The sequence below is a fragment of the Harpia harpyja genome, chromosome 8 (assembly GCF_026419915.1).
Source record: "Harpia harpyja isolate bHarHar1 chromosome 8, bHarHar1 primary haplotype, whole genome shotgun sequence".
Lineage (NCBI taxonomy): Eukaryota > Metazoa > Chordata > Aves > Accipitriformes > Accipitridae > Harpia > Harpia harpyja.
In genome coordinates this window covers 52,632,502-52,659,699 of record NC_068947.1, presented here as the reverse complement: position 1 = coordinate 52,659,699, position 27,198 = coordinate 52,632,502, and the positions used below count along the sequence as shown (strand labels likewise).

Sequence of the window (27,198 nt, the reverse complement as noted above, 5' to 3'; positions counted from 1 at the left end):
TGATGGGGCCTCAAACACCAGTCTGCCTAGCATCTCCAACCCATCTGTTCAACCAAACTCCTCATCACTACTTTTACCATTACTCCAGCCATAATTCCCAACATTATGCAGTTACGCATTCTCCCCTCTAGGCAGTCCCTCATCAAATACCCATCCTCTCTTAGCCACACTATTATATTCCTTAGTTCTCCTTCCGATACCTGCTGGGAATCTCCCTCTGTGAAGGGCAGCTTTGTAGACACATGAAACATGATCTCCTTGCCCTGGAAATTTGTATAGACCGACTCAGTGCCCGTTTGACCTCTGGTAACATCCAAGCCTCCCCGGAACCTGAGCAAATCCATACCACACCATAGGTCAGGCAGGACAGAGGTGAGAAAGTAGAGAGAAGAAAGATGATATCAATAACAGTAGTTTGGTACATCGATATTATCAAAGGTAATTTTTAAGAAATCAGTGATAGCGAGGCACCAGATCTTCCCAAAACAAATGCACTGACTGAAGCTGCACAATATTTCTGCTGATGAACATACTTGCTTGCTAAAAGCTATGAAGCTAAACCAGGGATCCTCAGAGTAGCTACTTTCTTTGGCATTCTGAGAAACACAGTCCATATTTTAGAACTACAGAAAGGATGGGCTGGCCCTCAGAAAGAGACTACAACAATACTGACCCATACTATTGTGAAACAAACTTACATTCACACAATCAAATAAAATTATTCTTTACTGATACTGTGGGTCAGATTGAGATACCAGGAAACCTTTAAATGAAAATACCAGCAGAGACCTAAGCTCCATCTTGTTCCCAGGCAGGATGGCTGACAAAAGCATTCTGGGCTTCTCCACCTACACTGGGATTCAGAGGCCACAGCACTTTTCTGAAAGCAGGGCACTAACAGAGCCACAGCCTCTGAACACACAGTGGTTCCCTAACTCAATCTGGCTTTCCAACTGCACTGGGTACACACCCACGGAAATCCTGCAGCTGAATCTTGTCACCAAGGAAATCCAGGAACTCCAGAAAACCCAGACTCTCTTCTGTGTTACTGAAGACTTCTTCTTCAGTCGTCTTCAAAAGGAAAGGAGAAGTCATAAGGAGCACAAGCAGTACAAAGAACAGGCAGTAATTTCTATACACAGTTCAACCAGCTTTGAGGACCTGCACAAACAAATCAATCAACATAAGGCAAGCTTCTATCCTTTCTTTTTACAGCATCTGTATTTTTCACAGAATAGTATGGACCTTGTTATTACATTTAAGCTAAGAGAACCAACTCTTTGTGTTTTGCCTTAAGTATCATGCGATCTGAGGGAGCTTACCTGTCCAGGTTTCTGGTAGATGACCCCAAATTTGAAGTTATTGCTTATGACATGTTCATCAAATGCAACAATAAGCTGCGAAGCCTGAAGTAATGAAAATACAAATTATCAGTTGGATGTCATTAGCCAGACCTTGATGGAACAGGGACAAACAGACATATCAGAACATTATACCTTGGGGTAGAGGACAGGAAAGAAGCGTTCAACATTCACATCCTCACACAGTAGCTGTTGAGTGAGAAAGAGAGAGGGAAACAGAAGTGTGATTATCATGTGCCCTAGCTTGCTGCAGGCATGAGAGTGTAGGCACTGTTTATAATTATCTGACAGGAGTCCCTTCAGGCAAAAAATCCGAGGTAAATTTAGAAGTGAAATTAGAGAAGCTAAATGGAAGTGTAAAAGGGAAGTATATGACAGTACTATTGAGGAATAGTAGAAAAGAGGGAAATGGGAGGACAGAGGTGAAAACAACTTGAAGAATGAGGCGTTAAAGAGTGAACAGGCAAGCTCAAATCTCACCTTTGCCATCTGGACAGCATTGGGAAACTCATTCAGACAGGAAATGGGGATCAGGTCATGTTTGGTGCCAGTCCGAGTCCTGACACAAAACAAAAAAGGCATTAGTGCAAAGGCTGAAGGGAGACACAAGCAATGCTGGCTCTTTAAAGAAAGAGTAGCCATTCCTGCAGATTATCTTTAAAGCAGTTAATTCCAGAAGATTAATTTTAAGCCTGGTACATAAAATCACTGGAAAAGGGAGGTATTTACACTTCTTATTGCTCATCACTTGCGGTGGGGAGCAGAGGAAGACAAAACAGGGATGCTTAGTCTCTTGCTCCTTTGCATTCTTTTCTTACTTGAAGAAATATTTTGCTTTGCTCCCCCCACCTCCACCCCCGCCATTTTCTTTCACAGAAATCTAAATGTTGAAATACAATTCATGGACACAGTATTATAATGGATTCATAAGATCATACAATGAGGGTTTGAAAGACAGTTCAAAGGTCTGTTAGAGATGGCCTAGGAAAGCAGATCTATGCAAAGTATAGAAGGTAGAAACTGGTGCAGCACTGTTCCAGAAAGCTGATGGAGAAAAGCTTCCTTTCTCTATACATGCATATTAAAGGAGAGATGTCCTTCTAGGGAAGAAGAAATATTGGGCTGTCAGAGTCCTCTTCAAACCATTATGAACAAGCTGTTGAGCAAATGTGCTGCATATAATATGGTATCTTAATATAGGAATTACTACACTTTTGTTCTTCACCAGTCTCTTCCATGTAGGAAGGTTGCTGGGCTCAGATAAGCATTCCCTGGCACAGCTCACAAATAGGCTCTCTCTTTCCCCCCCCCAGATTATTGGTCCACCTGGCACTCTGAAGTGTTCTGTGCATACAATGGAGGAAACCCACCAGTGATTCTCTTGTAGCTGACTCCTATGCAACCAGTATTTTCCCTCAGTCCTGGATGAGTCCTTGTCAGCAGCAACTGTACATCAGTTGGTTCCAGTAGCATATTGCCTACTGGAGGTGCACCCAGCCCATAGTCTGGTAATAAGATTTTCTGCAGCATGCCTCTCACCTATGCAAGATCCATCTCTGTTCTTCCTCTAGCTCATTCAGCAGCTCTCTCTGGGTAACGGCTCTCTGTGGAAGCCCTAAAGGTTATGGCACTTCGTAGGCTGTCCTGGGAAGCTAAGGAATGTTCTAGCTCACCTTCAAGGGAGCCTTAGTCTCAAGCACAAAGTCCAAAGACAGGCCTGGGCTAGGCTGCCCTCCATCAGGGAATCCATATTCTCCTAGAGAGTACTGACATGTCTCTAAGTAAACAGAATAAACAGAAAAACTTTCTTTTTGAGGGAAGAAATGATGTTTTTCACACAGGAACTATAAAGATGCACCTGCAAACATCACTTCAGCTTCCTGAAGGAAACTGCTGAGAGAAATTCAGAGGGGAAGGCAAGAAAAGAAGGCTCAAAGGTTTCTTTGCAGTCCTCTCCAGGAGAAAGACATGAGATTCACACCCATATCTATGCAGAGGAAGTTCAAGGTAAGATGAGAGACACAGCGCAGTAACATACATACACTTCAACAACAGGCTCTGTTACCTCAGCAACAGGCGTAGATTTTCCTGTTTCTCAATCTGTTCATACTTCACAGAAAGTACCAGGTAGCCCAAGGACATGTCACTGGAGTAAAAGTTCTGGTGCTCCTGAAAACCAGAAGCCAAAATGCATTATTCCCAAAACGCTTCCCAGAAAAGTTTACCAGATTTTTTGCATACAACCTATCACTCAAGATTAGCTAATTTTTAATTTAACTAGCAATGGCGTGCTTGAAGACATGCATATGCTGTCTCCCAGCCCCCTCAATGATGAATGCATGAGCATATCAGTCAAAGTTCATCCACTGTCAGTTCAGTTCCTCCTCAGCTGTCCATCATCAGAAGGGCTCCCGAGAAGGAATAGGATGAGAGCATTCAGCAACACATTTTGAAGAAATCGAGTTTCTTGTAAATAAATTTGTATCTTTCATGGACTTTCCCTGTATCCATTCAGAGTCTGCATGACTAAGCAGTGGTCTCCAGCACACTCAACTGGATGTGGTCATGGGAATTTTCTATACAAACAGTAATGGCAGAATCATTATACCAAATGGCTGATCTATAAGAGCACTCAGATCTCAGGGAGGATGCAGTCAGAGCTCCAGGTAACTACTTTGCAGATTAAGACTGTTCTCAGCAGTGCCACTAACACTGCTTGAGCTTTAGTGGAGTGTGCCTCGAACAAAGTCATTCAGTCAAACAATGAACCATAATGCAAACATTTTCACAGGCTCTATATAGAAATGGCTGTGGCCATACATTTGTCCTAGGTATACAGCCATGTTCCAATGGCCTGAGTGTAGCAATAAATATTTTATATATTGATATATATATAAAACATATATATTGATATATATAACCTCTAACCTCAAAAGATTAAAGCCTTTTGACAAGAGATGTGAACGGAAACCTCTAGCACAATGAGAATACTATATAGGTGGAATCATCCAGAAATGCTTAGATCACTCCCAACTTCCTAGTGGAAAACCACGTTATGGCCAGGTTTTGGAGCCATCTGCTACATATAGTCTGACCAAAGAGCTGAGACTGAACTCATGCTTTCAGCAAACAGTCCAAAATTATTGGATTTGAGGTATAAGCAGGAAAGAGACACCAATGAGAATGTCATGCAGGGGATCCAATTCTCTTTGGATTAGATTTGATTAGATTAATATCTTAATTTCTTGCTGCTAATGAGGACTTCTGTTGAAAGGGGCAGTAGTACATTCCAGTATTTAGCCTCCAAACCAGAAGAATATAGCGAGATTGGTATGGTACTTCTGAGCTAGCAATGATGAAAACTGGAGTAGGACTCCATCCCAGCAAAGCAAAATAATAATAAATAAAACAAAATAAAAAATCCCCAAACAAAAATCATCTCAGCTACCCTATAGCAGGCAGAATTATCAGTGCCTCCTTATGCCTTGGGACATGAAAATCAGGAGAAAGTCATACAGCAATCTGCTGACGGTGGAATCAGGAATGTGTCCACGGAGATCTTCAGTGCAGAACAGTTTAGGCAACAGGAGAAAGAAAAAAAAAAAAAAAAAAAAATCAAGGCTTTCTTTTGGTATCTTTTGTAAACAAATCTTGGGATTTTCCAAATCCCAGATGATGTACCTCAAGATACCCAACTGGATTTCCCACTTGTGGTTCTGTAGGAAAAAGAAGTTCTGTCCACTCACTGAGAAGTCAGATGCTCCCAGGAGATTAAATGCACACACTTTAATGGGGAGCTTGACTCCCAAATTCCACTTGTCAACTCTTTCACAGAGAAGAGGTACCAACTGCTATCTTGTTTGTTGATGTATTTTCTAATGATAGTGTTGCCCATCACCAACTTACTTGAAAGACATAATCAAAGTATTCTGCATACATTTTAGTGTGTACAGATTCCGTTCTGATGTACACCAGTGGTTTTATGCTCCTTGGTTGTACAAGTGTTCTCCTTGGCCTAAATGCGAAGTGTTTGTCATGGTCAAATTAAATGGAGGAAAGAACACCATTCCCCTGAAAATATGAATGGGCTGTTCTACCACCAGAATAGCAGTCATCTCAAATCAAAGACAGAGTCACCTGCAACCTGAGGAGACAGCCAAGAAGCATGAAGTCGGTAACTGGGACTGCAAGACTCGGAGGGAGGATCACAGGAAGCACTGTATAAATGCACCCTTGTGCATGACACAAGAGTGTTATGCGCTGGGACAGTAAGTTAAGTGTCCAGTTGTACAGTCAGAACTTGCACGATTTGGAATGTGTTCTGTCAAAGGAATATTCTGGACACAATAAATTAATAATAAGGACTCAATGGGAGCAAAGTGTGTAATTTGATCAAAAAGAGTTGCTACACTGACACTTCCTTCCTCAGCCTTTTGCCTAGAAAATACAGGTCTGTTCTGTCTCTGGTGGATTGCAACCTCTCTCAACACACTGGTGAGATTGCCTTTTGCTGTGGAAAAAATCTAAACAACTTTTTGTACTAGTCATAGTTCTGACTCACTGTGAAATAAAGATACATCTAGTGAAATACTATGATATCTGTGTGGACATAGGCATCCTGAAGTCAACAGACAAAACAATCCCCTCTTTGAAAAAGACAAAAAGGAATAAGTAAGACTACAGTCACTACCCTAAACCTGGATGTGAAGATGAATTTATTATACTTCTTTAAGTATTAGAAATATCATTGTCCTCAATTCCTCTTTGAGACAGAAAAAAACCCAACACCCAGAACTGCCCTACTAGTGACTCATGGGGAGAAAGTTTCATGGCTTCTGGTGCTAGCATAGTCTACCTTCTGCTGAAGCAGACCAAAAGAGTGGGTCCTGAAAAAGGGAAGGTATAAGTAGAGAGCAGCAAACAGGCAAACAGAATAATGCGGCCTCTAGCCACAGTGTTCAAATCACAGAAGTCCAGTGTTATCTGTCACACAAGCCAATGGTAGTGACTGAACTTATCTGTATGTGGGAAGAAAAGCTGAAATCAAAGGAAGCCACAAAGGCTGAGAGGACAGTTTATTTCTCCCGACCATGACCTTCAGGATACTAAGAGATTTTTGGGACGTGAACAAGAATCAGGTGAATAGTCGTTGTGACCAAGGGCAGAAAGACAGAGCAGCTGAGGAATAGACAGATTCAAGGAGCAAAACAAGAGTATGCTCAATGGTCAGTTGAAGTCTAGAATCAAAGAAGTCCATAAACCAAAGCAGTCATACGCTACAGTGGACGCCCAAGATAGGCTGTTAAGGAAAAAGATGGCACAATGCCAACAGAAGTCAGGACTAGAAGGCAGAACAAAGGAATAGGAGCCAAAGCCTGAGGTTAGCTGCAGCCGAAAGTAACACTGAGCTGCAAAGACCAGAAAACAGGATGCCTTTTGATGAGACTTCTAAGCCAGACCCCAGCAGGTCTGACACATTGGGATCTCAGTTGCTTTGTAGACTGGGCTATCAGCTCTGCAGCCAGCATAACTGGGCAGAGCTGCACAAAGGGGTGCAATCTTCACAGGGGACCAGGCACCAGAATTAGTGAAGGTCTTAGAATAATTGAATTTTTGTCGAAGCTACTCTGGCTGTCTAGCCTGATCCTGAATGTAAGATATCTGAGTAGTTGTATGTATGAACAAAACTAAAATTTCCTCATTATGACTTTTTTTTTCCCTCTGTGATTTTCTTTCTCTGTAAAAACACACAGTCAACAGAAGGCAGACTCAGAGCCCTTCAACAGCATTTATCATTAGCTGTCCTGAAGAGATGAACCATCAAAAGGCTTTATGGCTAACACTGAAGATTGCAACTCAGCGGTGACAAGATACCCTGGAGCTGAGATGATCTATGTATAGGTACAAATTTGTTCAGCCACAGAAGCAGTTTCTGTAACATTTAGGGCAGTCTGAAAGGAAGCTCTGGATTTCAAATGGATCTCTGTAAAAGCAATTAAGTATCTTCCATGGGGCCAAGGGAAAAGACTAACAGATACATAAGGAGGGCTGACAGCTTGCCTGAGAAGTTATAAAGCTATTAAGACGTTTGCCATGTTCTTAGCCACTTGGGTTCTTTTTGATGAAATAGGATTATTTTTCGCTACTCAGTAGCAGCAATTGCACCAAAGATGAACAAACCAGACAAGAGTAAAAGACGTCTTCCCCATGGGACCTGGTATGTTTCATCATCTTTCAGCAATAGGAGCACAGGAAGCCAGAGAACACTGAAAGATCTTTACAGGATTCAAAATGGGTTCATTAGCCCATTGTCTTCCTTCAAGACAACTGAAAATAAAAAAACAATTAACTTTTAAAAACTTGGCAACCTCTGGTCACCTGGTAAAACACTGGGATGATTTCATCCCTGAAGAAGGAAGAAAAGCAGCTTTGGTGGCCAAATGATTACGTGGTGACCTACAGGAAGATAATGATACCTGAACATCCAAACCTATCAACAGTGATAGATAACTAATAAACTTACAGTACGGAGTAGGCAGCATCATTATTCCAGCAAGCATTCCTGTTGGAAAAGTGTAAGGTGTTGTTTGCCAGTCAGATGACAACAAGGATATAGAAGCTACTCCCACTGTTGGCAACTGCAGAACACAGAACCACTAAGGCTGGACTGGTGCTGAAATAATACCTGATAAGGTTGTCTCCTTGCAGGCCCTCACTGCATCTCTGCCTGGAGAAAACTAAAAAAAAAATAATAAATAAATCTTGGGCTGACGTCAGCTTGTCATGACAGGAAAACAGTAACAAGCTCCAAAACACATGTATTTGCATACCAGAGGAAAATGACCCTGAATGAGAAGACCTGAAGTCTCAGCGAGTCAGAGAACACGTTTACCAAAAGCATAGACTTGTAGTAATGAAACAAAATTAGAGACACTTTAAAATAACAAAAGAGATCATGACAATTAAACCTAGTAATAAAAATGTCCTTTGCTCAAGTAGTTTCCACCTCTTTGTCCTAGCTTAAATTAGAATTTCACACTAATAATTTCAGACGTAGTTCTTTCCGCTGAGAGGACTCCACTGAGTCAGTCCCCAACAGTTCACAGCACTGCAGAAACAATACTTTAACCAGCACAAAGGAAGGACAGCATAATGGAGAAATACATGACCACATACGAATGTATGGCAAGAAAGCTTCTCTCATCAGCACTGCCAGCTTCAAGTGCTTGTGAAACTGCACCCTAAGATTCTTTGACTGGCATTTCCAATGTATACCTTTATGAAATCCTTCCTGGCTTCAGGCTACTTCTCTTTATTATAGTCTTGAAAACCAATGCAGACATTTAATAATTCCCACAGTATAAAACATAAGGTTTTACAGCCTTCTTCCTACAGGCAAAAGGAATCTTATTGTGTAATCGTCATATAAAATATAGACCATGAAACAAAGAAAAGGAACTGAGCTATGGCTTGTATGTCCTAGCACTTCTTTTTTTGCGGTTGTTTTATAGGATCTGCATGTTCTGCAAAAGGTGTCAAAAGAACTGTCCGAATTTGAATGACTTAGTATATGCACACCCACAACACAGACATGCATATTAAGTTTGTAATACCACACATACTCTAATCTCCTATCTTGCTTAAAGGATATTCCCCAAACCACTGGCTATGCCTGTCCCATCATGGACATTATGGACTCTTCTTCAGCTAAGAATTGTTTGCAGTTATTCAAAGCATGCAAGAGACCTTTCTTTACCTTTCTGAAATAACCTTCCCATGTTATCAGCAAGAAAAGGACCCAATCCACACAGCATCAAAATCACTGGTCTCTCTAACTGTGCACTGAAGAAATACTCTCCTTGTGGAAAAGCTCTGAGCTCTTTCCTTACCTAAGCCTTTAAGCCATGGGTTAAGACACAGGTAAAATTTTCTACCCATGGGTAGAGTTTTCTGTGAGAAGAGTCCTGTTCACCTTGTTCTTTTCTGATACTGGCTTGCTCAAAAACTTGCATGTTTAATTGAACAGAGACACACATTCATGTCAATTAAGACAAAGAATAAAACACTGGACGCTGTAGAAAAGGAAAAAATATAGGAGAGGAGTTTTTCTGTAGTAATGAAGCATCGATGGTTGGGCACTTTGCAAATGCATAGAGTCCGATGATACGGAAATTCCTGGATCTCACTTGGCATGAACAATGATGATATGGCCCTGCTTGAGCAGGAGTATGAACAAGATGATCTCCAGAGGTCCTTTCCAACCTCAACCATTCTGTGATATCAGGTCAGCAGTGAATCCTACAATCAGACTGAAAAAAATTGTATCCCAATTTGCCTCTCATCCTGGCTGGCTCTGGAAACCTTCAAGCACAACACTAAATTTACCATGACAGAAAAATAATTACAGTTGGCATACTGAAAGCTTCCAGAATGTCACAGGGTAGATGTCCATTAACAGATTGTACAGCAGATCTGTCAGTCTAGAGAGGAAGCCTCCAGAAAGGGTACTTTACATATAAGTGATATTAATATCGGTTTCTAGTGTTGCATACTACACAAGATCATTCAGACAAGCCCAACTACTGCTGAACAGGTCCCAAGCACTGCTTAAAGCTCCACCTCTTCCTGGTTTTGAACTTATTAAGCAGTCGCAGAGGGAGACCACTGAATAAGATGCAGTGTGAGTATACCTGCTGGGCTTTCTTATCTCCTTATGCCATGGGTTTGTTCTCACTTGTTCCTGATGGTTACTATCACCCTGAGATCCAGTCTGGGAATCAATCAATTCCCTAAATAGGCCAACGCAGATGGACCTTAATGGCCAGCCAGCAAACATCCACTTTATGAGGCCAAGCTCTGCTTCCCTATCTGTCAGACTGGAATTTTTAGAATCAGGGAACACTTAGCACCAAAGTTACTTAAATCAAACAACTGTAAAACACATTGTCCAGTTTCTTCATACACATTCAGTGGTGACCATGCTTACTACTTATCCACACCAGGGAAAATGGATCATTTTGCTTACTACTGAGGGGCTTGCACTATCAGTGCTGAAGTCCCCTCTAAAAATAATACCATCTCCATTTCCAATATTATTACACTTTTTTCCCCTTGTCACCCCAAGGTTGGTATCTGCCCAGGAGCCTCAAAAGAACTTCTTAACCAAATACAAGCATTTCCTGTGCAAATCTTTCTCTTCTGTTAATGCACAGGATGATGCACTTATCACACAGGGACAGGACCAACTTAACATGCTATGGGCCATGCGGTTGTAGGTACCTTATTCATATTAGTTCAAGGCATCATGAGGAATTGAAATGGAGTGGCTGTGCAGTTATTTCTAAGTCCATCAGAAAAAAAACTGAGATACATTTCAGCCTTCAGGCTGGGTAGGCAGAGAAGGCACTGAAGGTCACCCTTACCTTCCCCAGAAAATGTTTGCGGTACAGCTTGGCTGTAGGGTCACTTTCCAGTTTCACTTTACCACTCCAGGGAAAGGGTACATCCGACAGAGTTGGACTCAGGCTGGAGGGGTTGTGGCTGGTCCCTTCAATCCAGTAGCCCCCAAACTGGGGTAAGATAATGAGAGGATATGGCCACCCTTTCTGTAATACCTATTCAGGACAGAGAACATGAAAGCTGACAGGCCAATAAGCTGAAAGGCCAATAAGCTGAAAGGCCCATAAAGTCCAAGGAAAAACAGAGGAGAGCAGAACTAACTCACCTCATGGATGCTGGGGTAAGGAATATACTCCTCTTCTGTCTGAAATCAGAAGAGACCATTAGCAAAAATGTGTGACATCTTTTAAAGTGTTATGCTCTCATGATGGCACAAGCTGTGCCCTCAGCTTCCACTCTGCCCTAGTCCCTCTTTAGAGTTTTACTTTAGGATTTAAGGTTAGACTCCATTTCCCAGGTTTTAGCGTTATAATACAAAACTTTGAGAACAATAAATTTCGGAGTCAGATTTCACCCACCTTCCTCCTTGAAACTACACAGAACACAGGCATGCAAAAGGAGGAGGTAGCCAAACTGTAGGCAAATTGAATGAGGTTAGGTGTGACAGCCTCTCTCCTTTCCTTCCACACAGTATTAGACAGCTGCTGTTCTTCTGCAGACAGATGACAGTAGGGATGGTAGAAATAGTACTGTTATTTACAGTGAGATCAAGGTTGTGTCATCTCCATAGCTAGACCTGTGGTATACAAATGAGCAGCGCTGAGGCATGACTGCAAGAATAGGAGCACTATCTGAGCCACTTTATGCCAGCTGGATGCCCCTTCCAGCACCAGAAAGAGCACTGACTATCCCTGACAGAATTCAGCTATATCAATTCTCTATGTGGCTTTTTTTTAAGGTCATTCAAAGATTAAATTCAAGGTCAAGGTTGATTGTAAGGTTACTGTGCCTGAGCTGAGACTGAAGGAATGGAGAGGAAGAGTTGAGAATTTGAAGATGGGAATCTGTTCTTATTGGCCTAATAGCGAGGGAAACAGACACACCTTCTAGTAGCATGTGTATGAGTCCTCAAGCAGACTACTGAAATAAATGCAATGTGGTTTCATAAATATTATTATAGCTCTTACATTGAATAAAATTTAAGAAATTACTTAGTCAAAACTAAGATTGTTAATAATAATAAACACTTATTGGAACCACTTAAATTGGAAAAAGGGAAGTATTGATTCTGTTTCAGCTACATAGTTTCACCCTCTTATGCAGCAACTTTAAAAAAATATTTTTTTTTTTTTAAAAAAGGCAAGCATATATGTGTTCTTGGGCTGTTTGTAGGCTCCCTGTTCATTCCAAGTTGAAAATACACTGCAAGCCAGGTCAGTAATTATCTGCCATTCTCAACAACTTAGGAGGCAACAATGACTTGGCCTGACCTTGAGAGGAGCTGGAAGGGAACATCTTTGTTCGTCCAGACGACTCCCCTGGAAACATAAAGTCACAGACAGTGAATCCTGTGTTTTAGCAGGTCTGTTTCACTTACCCTCTGTGTCCTTCTCTGTATCCCCAATATGCATATTTTGTTTCTCTGTAATTTTCTATTTTATGGAAGTTTGGAATACACAGGAGTAAAGCTAGAACTTGGCCAGTCCCCTAGTTTGGCGTTAAAACTGAAAAGCTCCCCCCCACCTTACATCTCTTAAAAAGCAGAAAGCTAGCAGAAATCAAAAGCGATCTCCCAAACTGATTCTCTATTTAATTCTCCAATCTCTTCTAGCTACTTTATTTCCTATCCCAAGCAAGAAAAAAAGGAAGAGGTAAAGACAAAATGCAAAAGAACAGTATTTCAAACCATTCATTCCTGTTCTACTCTTCCCTCTCCCTTGAATATACTGTCTCTCTTGAAGATACTTATTAAGCAGCTTATGTGCCTTGCTTCCATCCACATAAGGGAACAAATCTGTCTCTTGGAGGTAAGACAGAAAATCAGAGCTGCTTTCCATCCATGCATCTGACTAGTGCAACAGACTCCTGCAGGCAGCAAGGAGCCATACGGCAAAGCCCTACACATCTGCTTTCCTAGGCACCATTACTGTGAGGCGGGTTGGAATGGCAGGGCAAAAGACTACTGGATGCCTAATTTCTTCCTGAATCAGCAACTGGCATCCAGACTTGATTCTCATTCTTAAGGCTATTCCATCCTCTGCCTTCTCACCATGGCAGGAGTAGCTCACTTCCACCACACTTCTGCAGCAGAAGCACACAAGAACAGGAAAATTTTAGCGTGGACAGCCCCAACAAGGACTGAGCAGAAGCCCAGAACAAAAGAAGCCAAAAAGATATGGGGCCCGACAGGCTGCATAAAATGCTGGCCATAGTCCAAGGGGGTATCAATACAGACAGAAGAGTAAGAGGCAAAATTTGCATTGTCAGATAGGAAGCTGAAGACCAGGATTTAACTTATAGCTTTCTCTTATACACAATACATAAGCATTCAACTACTGCAACCTAAATCCTGTAAATCTCATATCAGATTTACAGCAGGTCTGCTGCTGAGACCACATTTTTATACACCATCAGTGACTGCTTAATGGAGTGGCTAATCAGGGATTCCAGACAGGATAAGCAGCTCTTGACTTTCTTCTGAAAATAAGCAGGATCTGATTTATAACAGCTATGTCTATGCAAGTATTCTACAGTGGAACTAGCTTGTAAACTAGTATCTGGTAGAAATAGGTAAATCTCAGTGGAGTTCTACAGTGGAAATTTAAAAGGCTCAAAAGCAAAAGTTTGGGGCCAATGGTCCAGCCATATATAGGGTGAAAAACTGCTAGTATAGCAACAACATTAACATTGAACAATAGCAACATTACATTGAGGATTAATAATGATCAGGATGCTCCTTGCATGAGGAACAAAAGCAAAAAAAAAAAAACCAACAACATCTATTACACATAAAAACAAGGTTATAGAAAAATCAGAAAGCTTATTAAAAGAACTTAAAAATGAGCCATAAAAAAAGCTAAACCTTCATGAAATGATGCGGACCAGACCTTGATCTCACAACAAATGCATAACACCTTCAAAAAACTCTTAGAAACACCAAAGTAAGCCAGTATGGCTGAACTCCAGGGTAAGGGAGGCTAGTAGTAGATGCATGAGGGCCTTCTTCATAAGTCTGAAGTTGAGTTCAAACACAAAATAGCAGTAACAACAAATTTTAGTTGGTTAAATATAGAAACACAGTAAAGCAAGTGAGGAACAATCTGCAGATAACATAACAACAGCAAAAAAAATTATTTTCCTTAACTTTCCTATGTATTATATTATAATATTATATATTTATATATAAATATATATTAATATATTTAACATATTGATATATAAATGTATAATTTGTATTATTATATTATTTTCATATATTTATAATAATATATTATTTTCCTATAACTTTCCTTAATATTATAATAAAGAAGCTTGCCAAAATGTCTACAGGGTGACACAGGATCAAACTATAAAAGCTAAGCTTAAAGAGAGTTACCCCCCCCCCCAAAAAAAGTTCTTTTTTTTTTTTCATTTGTATTTTCAACAGAGGAGCCTGAACAAATACCAGCTTAGAACTGTTCTTCATAGGGAAACATCAAACAAACACTATACAGTCTTAACAATGGGCAGCTAGGAAACCAATAGAGATGCAAAATTAGGTGGTCTGAATATGCTGGAAATTCTCATCAGCTCCCTCTTATATCTCTAACTAAAGAGGTCCAAATGCAGTGAGAGACAGTTTTCATATGGTAAACTGGGAGCTGAGAAACACTGAGAATCTTAAGCAACACAGTCTTCCAGTAAGGGATATCTGCTAGTGATTCTTCCTTATACAGATTCCAAAAGGCCTGGAAAAGATTGTCATACCTTTTAACATGTGCTTGAACTGAACAAGAAGCTCTGCACGCTCAAGCTTACTTTCCAGCACAGAGTTAAATGAGCCAGGCACACTTATAGAGCTTGTTATTCTAAAGCACTGAGAATATACCCCAAACATAGTTTGGGTGTCAGTACAGTGGTTTCAAGATCTGTGTCTGTCTACACATGAGCATATAGAAGAGATACCTTCAGCCCCTCTTCTTGACAAACTAAACAGACTGAGATCTTTAGGTCTTCTTCCTTGCCCCAATTCTCCTGCCTAGTCTACCAAATAGTACTTGAGCCTCATAACTCTACACTTAGCATTTTGCTTCCACCTTCCACCTTCTCACCTTTATAGTCTCACCAAAGTCTTGCATTTTCCTCATATCCATAACTTGGTCACCCAAATTCCAGAAAATAAGTTGTTTCTTATAAGTTTAATTCCTGCACATAATAAAAGGCTGCAGTTATGTGCCATGTTACATGTTATGTTAGGTCAAAGTTAACCACAGCATTTTAAAAAAGGTGTACCGCTCAGAGAAAATATTTGTTGTCTGTAAGGATGCTCTAAGAACAGAGCATCTGAAAAAAACAGTTTTAAAGATTTTGTTGTTAGATATATAACACATATAACACATTATTATATTACTATCTCTTTATTTGGTAGGGCAGGGTTGGGTTTTTTTCCCCTTTTACTCTATTTTAATTTTATAATATAATATATGCAACTAAATGCACGTATTCCCATAAGAAAATTAAGCCAGAGTCCTCTTTTCTTCTGCAAGTTAAAGACAAGGCCTACGATAGTTATTTATTAAACTGTTTGACTTTGCTAAATGCAGTTATGTTAACATCCAGTTAATCACCTGTCATTAGCAGCTGCTACCCAGCAGAAACATAGTTTCTTGAAGAAAATGCCAGAGATACTTTAATGCAACTTTGATTTTCTCTCAGAATCACACTTCTGCAAAGAACAGACAGAACTATAATACTTTGTGTCTATTCCTTCCATCGTGCTGGTTGGAAAATGAACACAGGAAAATGCTTTTGAAACCCCATTTAAGAGTAGGTATAGGAGCTTGGGCCTAGAAGAGCTGAACATTCTGCAAGTCCAAATTAAAGGGTATTGGGAGTGAAGTGACAAGACAAATAGCAGCTGATTATTTGTTTGGCTATTAAAAATAAAGAGGTCCCAAAGTTGGACAGAATAACTTCAAAAGATCCCAAAGTTTGACAGAATAACTCCTCCTTACCTGCATTTTTTCAATCATCTCAAACAAGTCCACAGTCTGTGAAAAGGAAAAGACAACAGGGAAAAGAATTTAACATCTGCAGAAGCTAACGTTATCTTCTGTGGTAACCCAGATATTGAAGAAGCCAACAGCTCCTTCCATGTTTTGGCACAGAAACTACTTGCTCACTGAAGACAAGATGGAATCGTTCTCCCTTAACAGATAGCATGGGCAATACAACTGGCCAAATTGTCTTCAGCTTGTGTTGCAAAAGCTTGACCTGGAACCTGATTGGACAGGTATGAGGAATTTCTCTCTTTCAATGGGTTGGACTATGACTGGATACAGTAAAGCATAAGAAATTATTAAACAAACACGTTTAGGATTCTCACAGAAGTGGGCAACTATAGCTATAACACATGCATGCACATGAGCTTGCTTTCAGTCATTTCTTCTGCCCAGTGGTTCAAGGCACATGCCAACCCTGAGCCAGAGGAACATGAGCTGCCTTTACCTTGCTGGGGACAGCAGAAGCGAGAGCACATGGAACACCTTGGGTGGGAGAGTCTACAACATCACTGATGCAGCGCACCTCCTCCTCAGACCTCCTGCAAGAGACAGAGGCAGAAGGGAAAAAAAAAAAAAAAAAAAAAGAAACAACTTCTAAAAGAACTCAAGATGCCAGTGCTTGCCTGCAGTGCCTCCTTTGCTTTCTGCTGTCTTCTGTTTACTATTCCTCTCCCCAGACCATTTCTTGCCTATGAGGAAGCTGTCATTCCCTGTGAGATTCCCTGAGCTGTTTTCACTTACCACTTGGCACCTGCAAACATCCTGGACATAAAAGCAAAAATCTTCTGGCCCTGACTGCTCTGTCTCTGTTCACACACACTATTTTCCTCACAACTGTTGTGAAGTGCTGAATGACTGTTTTTGCCAAGTTCCTCCTCTATCATAGATTTGCAGCAGAATAAAGACAGGTCTCACAGGAAGCTTTGGGATCAGATCTCAAAACCAAACCATATTAAAAGAGCTGGAAGTTCTGAAATATCACTGAAATCAGCACCTAAAGGACAGCCCCAGTTACCACAGCCTGGGTATTAGTCTCCAAGACAGGAACGTAACAGAGATGGTGCTAGAACAGAACTGATACACCCTGCAGGAGAGATGCAGGCATGGTTCTGTGTTACCACCACTGGTAAAGGCAGTGTGCACATTAGATGGGCTTTTGTCTGCACATCTTCTATGGAAAAAGTACTATTATTTTGGCCCCTGCTGGAGCAGCAGCATACACGAATAGCAGCAGCACTTATTTGATTTCATAGAAGAGAAAACAAAAAGTAACACAAACAATGCACTTTAAAAGACATGTATTGCATTGCCCATTGCACTATGGACAGTCTCACTGCTAGCTCCAGCTCTCCTACTGTTAGTTAATAAAATTTCCATGCCATTCAGAGTTTTTACTAGCAGTCACAACTGGGGTTTAAGTCATGGTGAAGGTCACATAGGTGGGACTGGGAACAAAGCCCAAGTTTCTAATGCAAGAGACAAGACTCATCCACTTTGTAATGCCATCATAAATATGTTTGTTATGTGATCATATAATGCAATCACGAATTGCTATCCTCTAGCTGTTAGATGCACGACTCCTACTGCTTCCATGCTAAGAGATTGGTATCTGTAAGTCATGCAGACTCTTGCTTTGAAACCAGTGGCTACATTCCCTGTCATATGGAAGTTTTTATATTTCTGTAATCATGAACCTACACTCTATTGCAAGCTCCAAGAATCTCTATGCCCACCAATTCTTTGACAATTCACAATTTATTTTAGTAGCCCAATGGCATCATGTAACTTGTACATAGGCTGATCTACACAAAGAAACACAATGCTTCCATCCCACAATTTTCTCCTAAAATTCAAATGAGAGAGATCTGTGTAATGCATCTAGAGATTAAAGCCATAATGTATATGGGAGGGAAGATGTAGGAGTTAGTCTTGACATCCTCAAATAAATATTGGAATAGTTAGGTGGCAAATGTATTTTAAATGAATATTAATATTATACCAACACATGCTTTATTTATCATCTTAACTCATTTACTTGAAGCATGTTTGGGACTAACAAAATTTATGTCCAAAGCAGTACATGAAAGATTTTCATTGTTTCTTTTAGAAACCTGAAGATACTGTTCTGTGAGGCCTAAAAACATAAGAGCTTAATTTGATAAATTCTCACTTTCAGAAACTAGCCATCTCCAGAGAAGTGTAATAGTAGAACTTTTGTGCAACTGGATGCCCTGGGGCCTTGTTGCATGCTGCAGTGTTTTCCTTTGATATCTCCCTGGTTTGAATCCTGAATCATTCAGTAGAGAGTAAAATACACACCCACATCATGGAAATCTGGCTGGCAGCTCCCACATAAGGTCAGCGTGGCCAGTCCTGCCCCTCTTCTCTCACCATAAATTCATCTCTGCGCTTTGGACTGACCGGAGCACTTCATGCAGCAACTGCTCCTTACTGTTCAATCCTAGTACAGTTCTATTGTCAAAATTACTCCAGCAGATGCCAAAATCATTGGTTTTATCATGCATTTAGAGATGTTCTGAATTCTGTAATTATCCTAGACTAGGGATGTGCTGAGGGACTTTAAAATTCCAGGAGAATTACTTAGATTTTATGTTATCTTTTACAAAATATCACAAAAATTTGGGGCCACTTTAACTATTGCTTGAAAGTCCATTTGTGAATTTTGAACTTCTGGAATGAAAAGCACTAAGCTTTATTTATAGAAAGACAACATACTTCTTTTCAAATTGGAACTTCAAACTCTTTGACCACAGAAAAGCAGAATACCATCCTTCTGAAAAAGCAAAGCAATTCTGCAGACTGGGAGAGGAGCACATATGTGCAAATGCATATGTGCTAAAGCTTTATTTTTAGGAAACGGCAACAAGGGGAAGCAGAGGGCCTGCAAAATGGTGAAGACTAAACTAGCATTTTACTAGTGAGAGTAACCAGTGCAATAATTTCAAGCAGGTAGCCAAACTAAAAAGTAGGCACTGCTGATCCTCTGCTATAGACTCCACTTTCAATTCTGAAACAGCGCGACAAGCACCTTTGCAGAGCTCTAAACCACTATCTCCACACACACAACACTGCTCACGCCCCGTACTCCTATCTTGCAGCATCCTCTGCTATTTGAGTCCTGGGATCTCTGTATATGGCTCTCAAAATCATTCCCATCTGCTATAGCTAAGCCAGTTCAATAACCAAGTCAATGCAAATATTTGTTCCGAGAAAAAACCACAAATTGGCCTCGACAAATGTGGAACGATTGCTGGAGGTGACTTATCGATATGACACACACACCCTCTCTTAAGGGAAGGTAAACCTCCAGGGTGGAATGCAGTGGATATGCAAGAAATCTGTTCCATAATAATTCCCTAAGCAACATAACATGCAACCTCAGATATTAGCCACACCAGGGGAGCTTGGTGTGTTGACTCTAAGCGAAACAACACGGAGGGTGGAGTGGAGTGGAGACACCGCGGCCAGGGTCTGTGATATCACCTCAGGGATAGGGAACTGGAACTACTGGAACAAGAATGGAAGGTCCCTGCACTGGGACCACTGAAGCAAGGAGGTGAAACAATGGGGTTCTGTCAACGCTATGGCCTTACTTCTGATTTATATCATAGGTGCCCAGTTCTGGAGTAGTGACATGCTAAATCGTGTTCTCTGGGTGAACTTTGCTCATTATAATACCAAAACACACCTCCATCCCAAAAGCTACCTGCCTTCAAGGTGCAACCACCCCTCACTGAGCATGCGCTCTGAATTTCTCTAGCATATACCTTTAAAAGCAAGAGAACTTTATACCAATCAAAGTAAAGGTATGTATGACTAAAGTCACTCAAGCTCCACCTAAAAATGAGAAAATATGAAAGGGCTTAAGAGAGGAGGAATGCTAGGGAAGACACCGTTGTAGACAAGTCGGGGGACATCACTGACTTCTGGGATCAGTCAATGGGCTGAATCTCTCTTCCGCCCCATAGGGAAGAATCCCTATTGGGGGATTGGGTAAGATTTGAACCCTCGGTTATACCGAGTGCTTCCCCAGGAAACTTAGAAATCTCTATAGCGTTTTTCCATAATTTAGTGTGCTTGTAGTCGACTGTATTATTATTTGCACGTGCTTTGCAGAAAGTGTATTTATCACTGGCAATCCAAAAGAACCTGTACTGTTGTTTTAATAAATTGCGCTGCTCATTAATCTAGTCATGATAGTTCGTTAACGCAACCAAACTCCCTAAGTCTGGTAATTCTAATGCATTGAACGTGGCTAAGCTGAGAGTGCAGTACACCGCAAGTACATCTGTCATCGTGATAGGTCAACATATTGAACGTGACTGGACTTATAGCATTGAATTGGACATCACTCAGAAATTAAACCTAGCTGCCCCCAGCCCCTCTGACATCTGAGGATAAGCTGGAATGCAAGGGGGTTTATTTTCTGCCAAACTTCTTTACCCTTCAACGCAACAGAAAATTGGCATAGTTGGCAGGATTGCCATGGATAAACTGCTCCAAAAATATAACTATGCCCCTTCCCCGGCTGAGAAGGAGTGGGCTCAAAAGTTTTGGAAGAATGAGAATGCACTGAGGGGCGTCAGGCTATGCATTTGTGTGATTCTAGGAGCCTGTTTATCTTGTGCTCACAGCAAGAAGCTAAGGAAGCCCCCGCTCCCAAACAAGTTTCTGACGTAGAATATACAGCTTTGAAATCCAAAAATGAGGTGTTGAAGTCATCACTGGCCTTTGAAAAGGAGACAGGAGAAAAACTAGCTGATAAACTTGTGAGTGAGAATAATCATCTTTAACAGCTATTGGAAAGGGTGAATCAGCTACCTCATTCTTGCAATGAGACACCGATATGTTTTTTTAAATCCCTCACTAGAAGGGACAGGCAGTTCAGAAGAACTGCAGGTAATCTGAAATAAGAACAAGCCTGAAATGCTCGTAAGGAAAATTCCGGGCAACCACTTCCCTTGAGCAACAGCTTCCGCTCTTTCACTCCCTCGTTTCTCCCTGAGACGTGTTTGCTCTACCAAATACGATTTTTAGGCGCTCAGTGAAGACAGCTGAAAACGTGACACGAATAGCCTTGCTCTACTAACACCTGCACGGCTTTGAATTTTGCTCACACGCAGATTCAAGAGGAGGCATTACCAAGACAGAGCTAGGAAGAGGAAGTAACTTTATCCCGCCGTTTGCTGTCAGCTGGTCACGAACTCTTCTGCCCACAGACCCTCACTTCCAGTTAGGACCCCCCCTCTTCCCCTTTCTGGCTGCTGGGGAGCTCCTGCCCCTCCCGGGAGGACGACGGGTGGGCAATCCCCGCTCTCCGCGGCCTCCGTCTCCCCACGCACCGACGGAAAAGCCGGGCAGGGCGTGGAAAAGGCCGGCAGAACCCCGCTGCCTCTCGCTCCCCCACAGGGCAGGAGAACGGCGGACTCCCGAGGGACACTAACCGCGCCACGCACCCGCGCTCGCAGCCCCGGAGAAGTCCGAACCGGGGAACTCGCCCGCTCCCTCCCGGGGCAGGCGGGAGAGGAGCAAGCCAGCCTCACTCGCGCCCTCTCCGTCCCCTCAGCCAGAGGAGGCCCCGCCGGCCTCTCCTCCCGCCCGGAGCAGGGCCCAGGCGGGGACGGGCCGGCCCCACAGCCAGACCCGGACCCGCCGGGCCGGGCCGGGCGGCCACCGCCTTCCCCCCTCCTCGGCTGCCCGCCCTTGCGGACACAACCCGCGAGGGGTTCTCCCTCCCGCTCCCACCACACGGCCGCCCGCCCCGGCGCTTCGCCCCAAACGCCGGCAGCCGCCGCCCTGTCCCGTCCCCCGGGCTGCCGGGGGACAGGCGGTGCCGGCCGGGCGCCCGAGGCGAAGCGGGGCCGCCCGGTACCCGGCCCGGTACCAGTACGTACCCTCCGCCGGCCGCGGCAGGGAAGCCGCGCTGCCGGGAGAACATGCCGGCCCGCTCGGCCCAGTCAGCTGCCGGCTCCCCTCCTCGGGAGCCTCCTCTCCTCCCGCCGCCCCATGGAGAAGGGCTCGGGCTCCCCCCACCCCTCCTCTTCCTCCCGAGCCGCCCTTCCGCGGGGAGACGGCGGCAAAGGGCACCTCACAGCTGGCAGCGGGGCCGGGGCGGGAAAGGCGGGAGATGAGGGAGCGGGGGATGGGGCCATGACTTCCGTCCCTCCTCCGCTGTGGAGATCGGCTCTTCCCTGACCCGGGACAGCCGCGCCGAGGAAGCTGTACGCCGGGCTGCCGGGGGTGGCGAGACAGGCAGCGCTGGGCAAGGACAGCGGGGGAGGGGGGGGTCCCTTACTCACCTCTGCTGTAGGGTAAGATGTCTCCCCAGGCTCTCAGCGTCCAGTGGGAAAAGTGGGCATCGAGGCAACCCTCCACAACTTCGCATTCCCTTCAGTGAAAGGCTAAGAAGGTACCAACCCACTGGCCTTTGGTATTTGGAGCTGATCTACATCGAGCACTACGGAGATTTGGCTCTACATCCCCCCTTGTGACATAGCTCACTGATCTAATGTGTAAGCTATTCCCCAGGGAAGCTCAAATTTTGAGGGGTCAGAAACCCCTTAACTGCACGTATTTGCGTTCGCTCATCAGTAGATCATCATTCCTGATAAAAGCTGGGGATGAGACCATGACCTTCCATTGCAAGAGTATGCACGTACTTGCATTTAAATAAGAACACAGAGCTCTTCTGGACACATTTTCTTCCCGTGATTCCCAATTTCATTCCACAGCATGATGTAATGTTTCCTCTTTACATCAAGACCTATAAAGGCAGCAGCTACAACCTTGTGCCAGGTGTCAGCCTCACGCTGGGTCTGCTCTAACTCATGAAGGGGACAGTAAGAAACACAGAACAAGAGACAGAATTTGAGAGAGGAGCCAGAGCTAGGAAAAGATGCAAAGGAAGAGTAAAAGCAGAATGCAGAGAGACCAGACAGAAAATATGAGATAGCTGATACAGATGAGCAAAAAGAAAAAGAGAGAAAGCGAGCAGCTACATCAAAGTTTTAGGGATAAGAGTGCAGCAAATTCATCATAATGCTTCCTATAAATTCTACTTGTGAAAAACCTGGATAGAAATGGTTATGGGGCCTTCAAGGGTCTGTGGGTGGGAAAAGAGACTGTAAGGAATCGATCAAGCTAGGTGACAGCTTTGAATGGACAAAGAAGTGATCCACTTGCTGTTTTTAGGAACTTGCATGGAGGCCGAGTGTTTCCGTTTCCTCTTGTCTACCTCTTTGCCCCTCAGCCCCAGCAGATCTGATGCTGGAATAAGGGCTAACTCATATAGCCCACCTCCTCACTCCAACCCAAATGCCTCCCAGACGGGTCCTGGGCACTGAATACAGCAGCTGCTGTCTGCACAAGCTGTTCTTACTCATTCACCCGAATCTCTGAGCAGAGATGTGACTGGGCCAAGGCAAAGAGCCAAGCTTACCACTTATGCTGCATCCAGGAAGGAAGAAGAGACATTATTTTCCACTGCTAGAGAAGGCTGCCAGCAGTAACTACTGCCCTCCCCGATCCCAGGGTCATTAGCAGCAGCAATAGCAAGCCTGGCCACGGTGAAAGCAAAGTATACAGAGAGGCCCAGGTCCTTCTGCCATTCTTCAGCAGCTTGCCACTACAGATAAGAGCCAACTTTGTTCACATACAAAACCACACTGGGCTCAGCTTTGATTTAACTGTCTCACAGCTTTACCTAACCTCCTGTGCAACTCTAGTTGCATACAAAGCCCTCAAGACCCACAAGCAAACCAGCAATTATTAAATACTCTAATTACTGTTCTAATTAGCCTCCTTTAGCAATAATCATATGAATAAATCACTTCCACATGTAAGCAAATCACAGGCCCCCCTTCCTCTTACTGTTCTTCAACTTATAATCAAGCTAACAATTGTTACTATTTACACAGCTGATGCAACAATATCACCTAATGTAAGCCTTTAGTTGTACTAAGTAGATTCAGTTCTTATTGATGCTTGCATTCTTATATGACTAATCCTGTGTACTTATAATCTCACATTGTAATTCATATACCTGTCTATATTTGCATAGATCATATGCATTTTATAGTCATTGAGTGTTTTAGGAACTGGCACACAGATTTCTGTTCTTTCAGGTATCCTTCTAATATATGTATTACCGTAATTGGCGTCTATACCTTTTACTATGTATTTTCCCAGTTTTTGTTAACAGCATTTTTTTCATTCTTAAAACTGCATCAGCATTTTGTCTTGCTCACATAGGGAAAGTCTGTATTAGCTGTAACACAGAAACTGATCTCTGCAATTTTATTAATGGAGTCATCGTAAGAACATCAGAAGCTGCGCAGTATCACATAAACACAGCAGCATATCCTTCACCGGTAAACTTTTCAGGGCAGAAACTGTATTGTTTCATGTTTTACTACAATATTACACTCAGTCGTCGCAAACTCTGAGATGCACCTACAGAGAGAAACATACATGTTTTCACATCAGCTGTCTCCCCGGATCTATGCGTTCAGCTTCTAAATATAGTACTGAGTGTGCACAGGCAGCACCTCCCACTGCCCACTTGGATTCATCATTTTATGTCAAAGGTTGACAGAATCAGGGTGGGATTCCTTTGAGTCTGGTCAGACCCTCTTTCATGCCCCTCCATCTCTTCGGTTTGTCTCATTTCCTACACAGACATCCGTCCCGTCCCCCCCCCTTCCCTCTCTCCCCAACTGCTTCTCTACACAATGCAGTCTAGCACAATGTCTTTTAAAAAGCATACAGCCACTTTCCCTGCTGAGGCTGAAACTGCCCCACGGTCCATCTGTTACACAACGCCACGCAAGCAGCAGAGAAGATCTGGATCAACCCTCCCCCCGCTTTCTTTGCTCCCATTCCTTCTAAATGCAAAATACATTTAATTGGCGTTGCAGGCGAGATGAGAATAAAAGCAGCTAAGCTGTTCATCCCCTACCTGAGCAAGGATCTCTCATCCCCAGCTGGTGAGCGGATGCAGACGGGGAACCCAGCTGCTCTCCTTTCCTTGCACTATCAATTATTCACGGAGGTTGCAGTGTCCTCCCTCTCCCTCCCTCCCTTTCTCTTCCGCTGCCCCCACCTGCAGATGACTGGAGAGCGAGCAGGTCCACGCTGTCCTACTCAAAACTGGAGATGACGCTCAATGGAACAGCCAGCCTGCCGAGCGGCTGGGCTCTGAAGCAGGGAAAATTGGTTCTGGGGGAAGGGGCCAGACCGCCTGCTCCATAGGTGGTGGAGCAGGGGCAGCTCTGTACACCCTCATCCCGCTCCCTGCGTTCCTAATCCCAGACCTGCAGGGATGACCTTTAAAAATGAGAGGGTTTATTGTTTTTTTTTCCCCCAGACAAGCACATTTTTTTAGTCCTCTCAAGTATAATGACAGTTATTTGGTGACAGCGAACTGGGTCATGCGGATTCCTGTGTATAGATCAGAGTAGGAAGGGAAAGTAGCGGATGGGGAAAATCTGAAAAATGCTTACTTAGTGCTGACCTAGTCCTATAGCAAAGGCACTGAAAGAGGATAATCTGAGGGGACAGGATGACATGGTACTTTCTGCAAATGCTTTTGGTAGTCATGAGTCGTGAGACTGACCTGTGGATCGGAGTGATTGTCCAGTTGTAATTTTTGTAGATAATTAAAGAATTTCCTATGTGGTACTAGTCTTAGGCAATGGTAAAACAAGTTCCAGCAGACCTAGGTGAAGGCGCTTAAAGCATTTTGCCTTTGTAGAGGGCTACTACCTACAACTGGGTGAGTGCTTTAGATTGGTCTCAGAGCAAAATTAGGTTTAATTCCCAGGGCAAATTAACCACTCCATTTAGCACTAGAGTAACTTAGCCTGACTCATTCTGGTCCCATCAGTCTGCTGGGGGGATCTCCTACTAGGTCATCTCAAACATCACAGTGATTTCTTCTGTTAGTTCTTCCCATGACCATAGCCATGGCAGAGGCACCACAGAGACAAAGAAAAGCATACTAGGGTGCTCAAACAGTAGGTCATAAATAGGGGTTTTCTGCCCTATTTAACTTTTCCCATATTTTGAAAAAATATCTGCAGGAATCTTACCAAAAGTAATAAAGAGTTGCCTGGAATTACATTAAAAATAAAGTGCCTAATAAAAATTGTTGGTATTGTGACCTCAGTTGTGAGTAAGACTCCTGAAAACCGGCAACTCCTTTCAAGAGGGCACCATGACTGTTTGTATCTACAAACCTGACTGTTTGTATCTACAATTGTTTTTAATTATGTTCTTGTTTTCAACACTTCATGGATCAAGATTTGTCAAGCTTTTCTCCACAAATATGCAGGCTGGAAGTGCTTTATTTTAAATAAAGAAACAGAGCCAGCAGCTTTTTGTTTTCACATGAGCATGGGACCCAACAAATCCTATAGGTGGAACAACAACAAATTTCCCATGGATTTGTTTTGTGTAGTTGTTCTGGGTCTAAGAACTTTGACTGAATTTACTGGAGCACTTGCAAGACCCTTTTCTTGTGCTGAATATTTGATGAGGTTCACTTTGCAACGTTTCCCTCTTTTGGGACATTTATGGGAAATTTTTTCCTGGTTGACCATTTTAAATTAAGTTTATAGGAACTTTTTCTCTGAGGTAAGAGAATAAATTCTCTTTGAGATAATTATCGAATTGTCAAAATATAATTTTGAGAAAACCATCAAATGAACAAATTGTCTTTGAGACCTCAGTCCCCTAATTTTGGTAGAAGATAACTATTCTAAAGGCTACTAAGGGATAATGGTGTACAGACACACCCACACAGACTGTCTAAAATATGTTTTGTTTCCAGAAAAGTAGTCTAAGAACAAAGTGTGGTAAAACTCAATAAAACTAAGAAAACCACCATTGTAAATATTAGAAAAGCAGTCATGTTTGGCTTTTCAGTAAACAGCAGATACCGATACCTGTATATCTACCTGCAGATATAGGAGCATAAATTTATGCATTTTATGCTGAATATTAGACTCATTCTGGACTTATTGTGTGACTATTCTGGTATCTTACAATTTTAAATGCGTATTATTCATAACCTGATTAATAAAATTGTAACATCCTTCCATTTCTACAAGCCTTCAAATCACCCTGAGATTATAAACTGACTGGGTCTTCACGTTTGT

The 27,198-nt window shown here is 42.7% G+C and overlaps 1 protein-coding gene across 19 annotated transcripts in view; it reads right to left on the bottom strand.

Annotated features, from left to right (window-relative positions):
• The window catches only part of LOC128144737 (rap1 GTPase-activating protein 1-like), a 48,237-nt gene extending 22,922 nt beyond the window's left edge, over positions 1-25,315 (bottom strand). For 6 of the 19 annotated variants that reach the window (XM_052793936.1, XM_052793948.1, XM_052793945.1 and 3 more), the window contains exons 1-12: positions 22,342-22,469; positions 16,467-16,560; positions 15,974-16,009; positions 12,251-12,298; positions 11,086-11,124; positions 10,784-10,975; positions 3,427-3,530; positions 1,842-1,920; positions 1,497-1,550; positions 1,323-1,406; positions 971-1,071; positions 201-330 (exon numbers count right to left, since the gene is read on the bottom strand). In XM_052793936.1, coding sequence (XP_052649896.1) covers positions 201-330; positions 971-1,071; positions 1,323-1,406; positions 1,497-1,550; positions 1,842-1,920; positions 3,427-3,530; positions 10,784-10,975; positions 11,086-11,124; positions 12,251-12,298; positions 15,974-16,009; positions 16,467-16,560; positions 22,342-22,427 — 1,047 coding nt within the window. In that variant the 5' untranslated portion in view covers positions 22,428-22,469. The other 13 variants (XR_008236179.1, XR_008236180.1, XM_052793944.1 and 10 more) reach the window with 9 other exon arrangements.
• Positions 25,316-27,198: the final 1,883 nt, after the last annotated feature.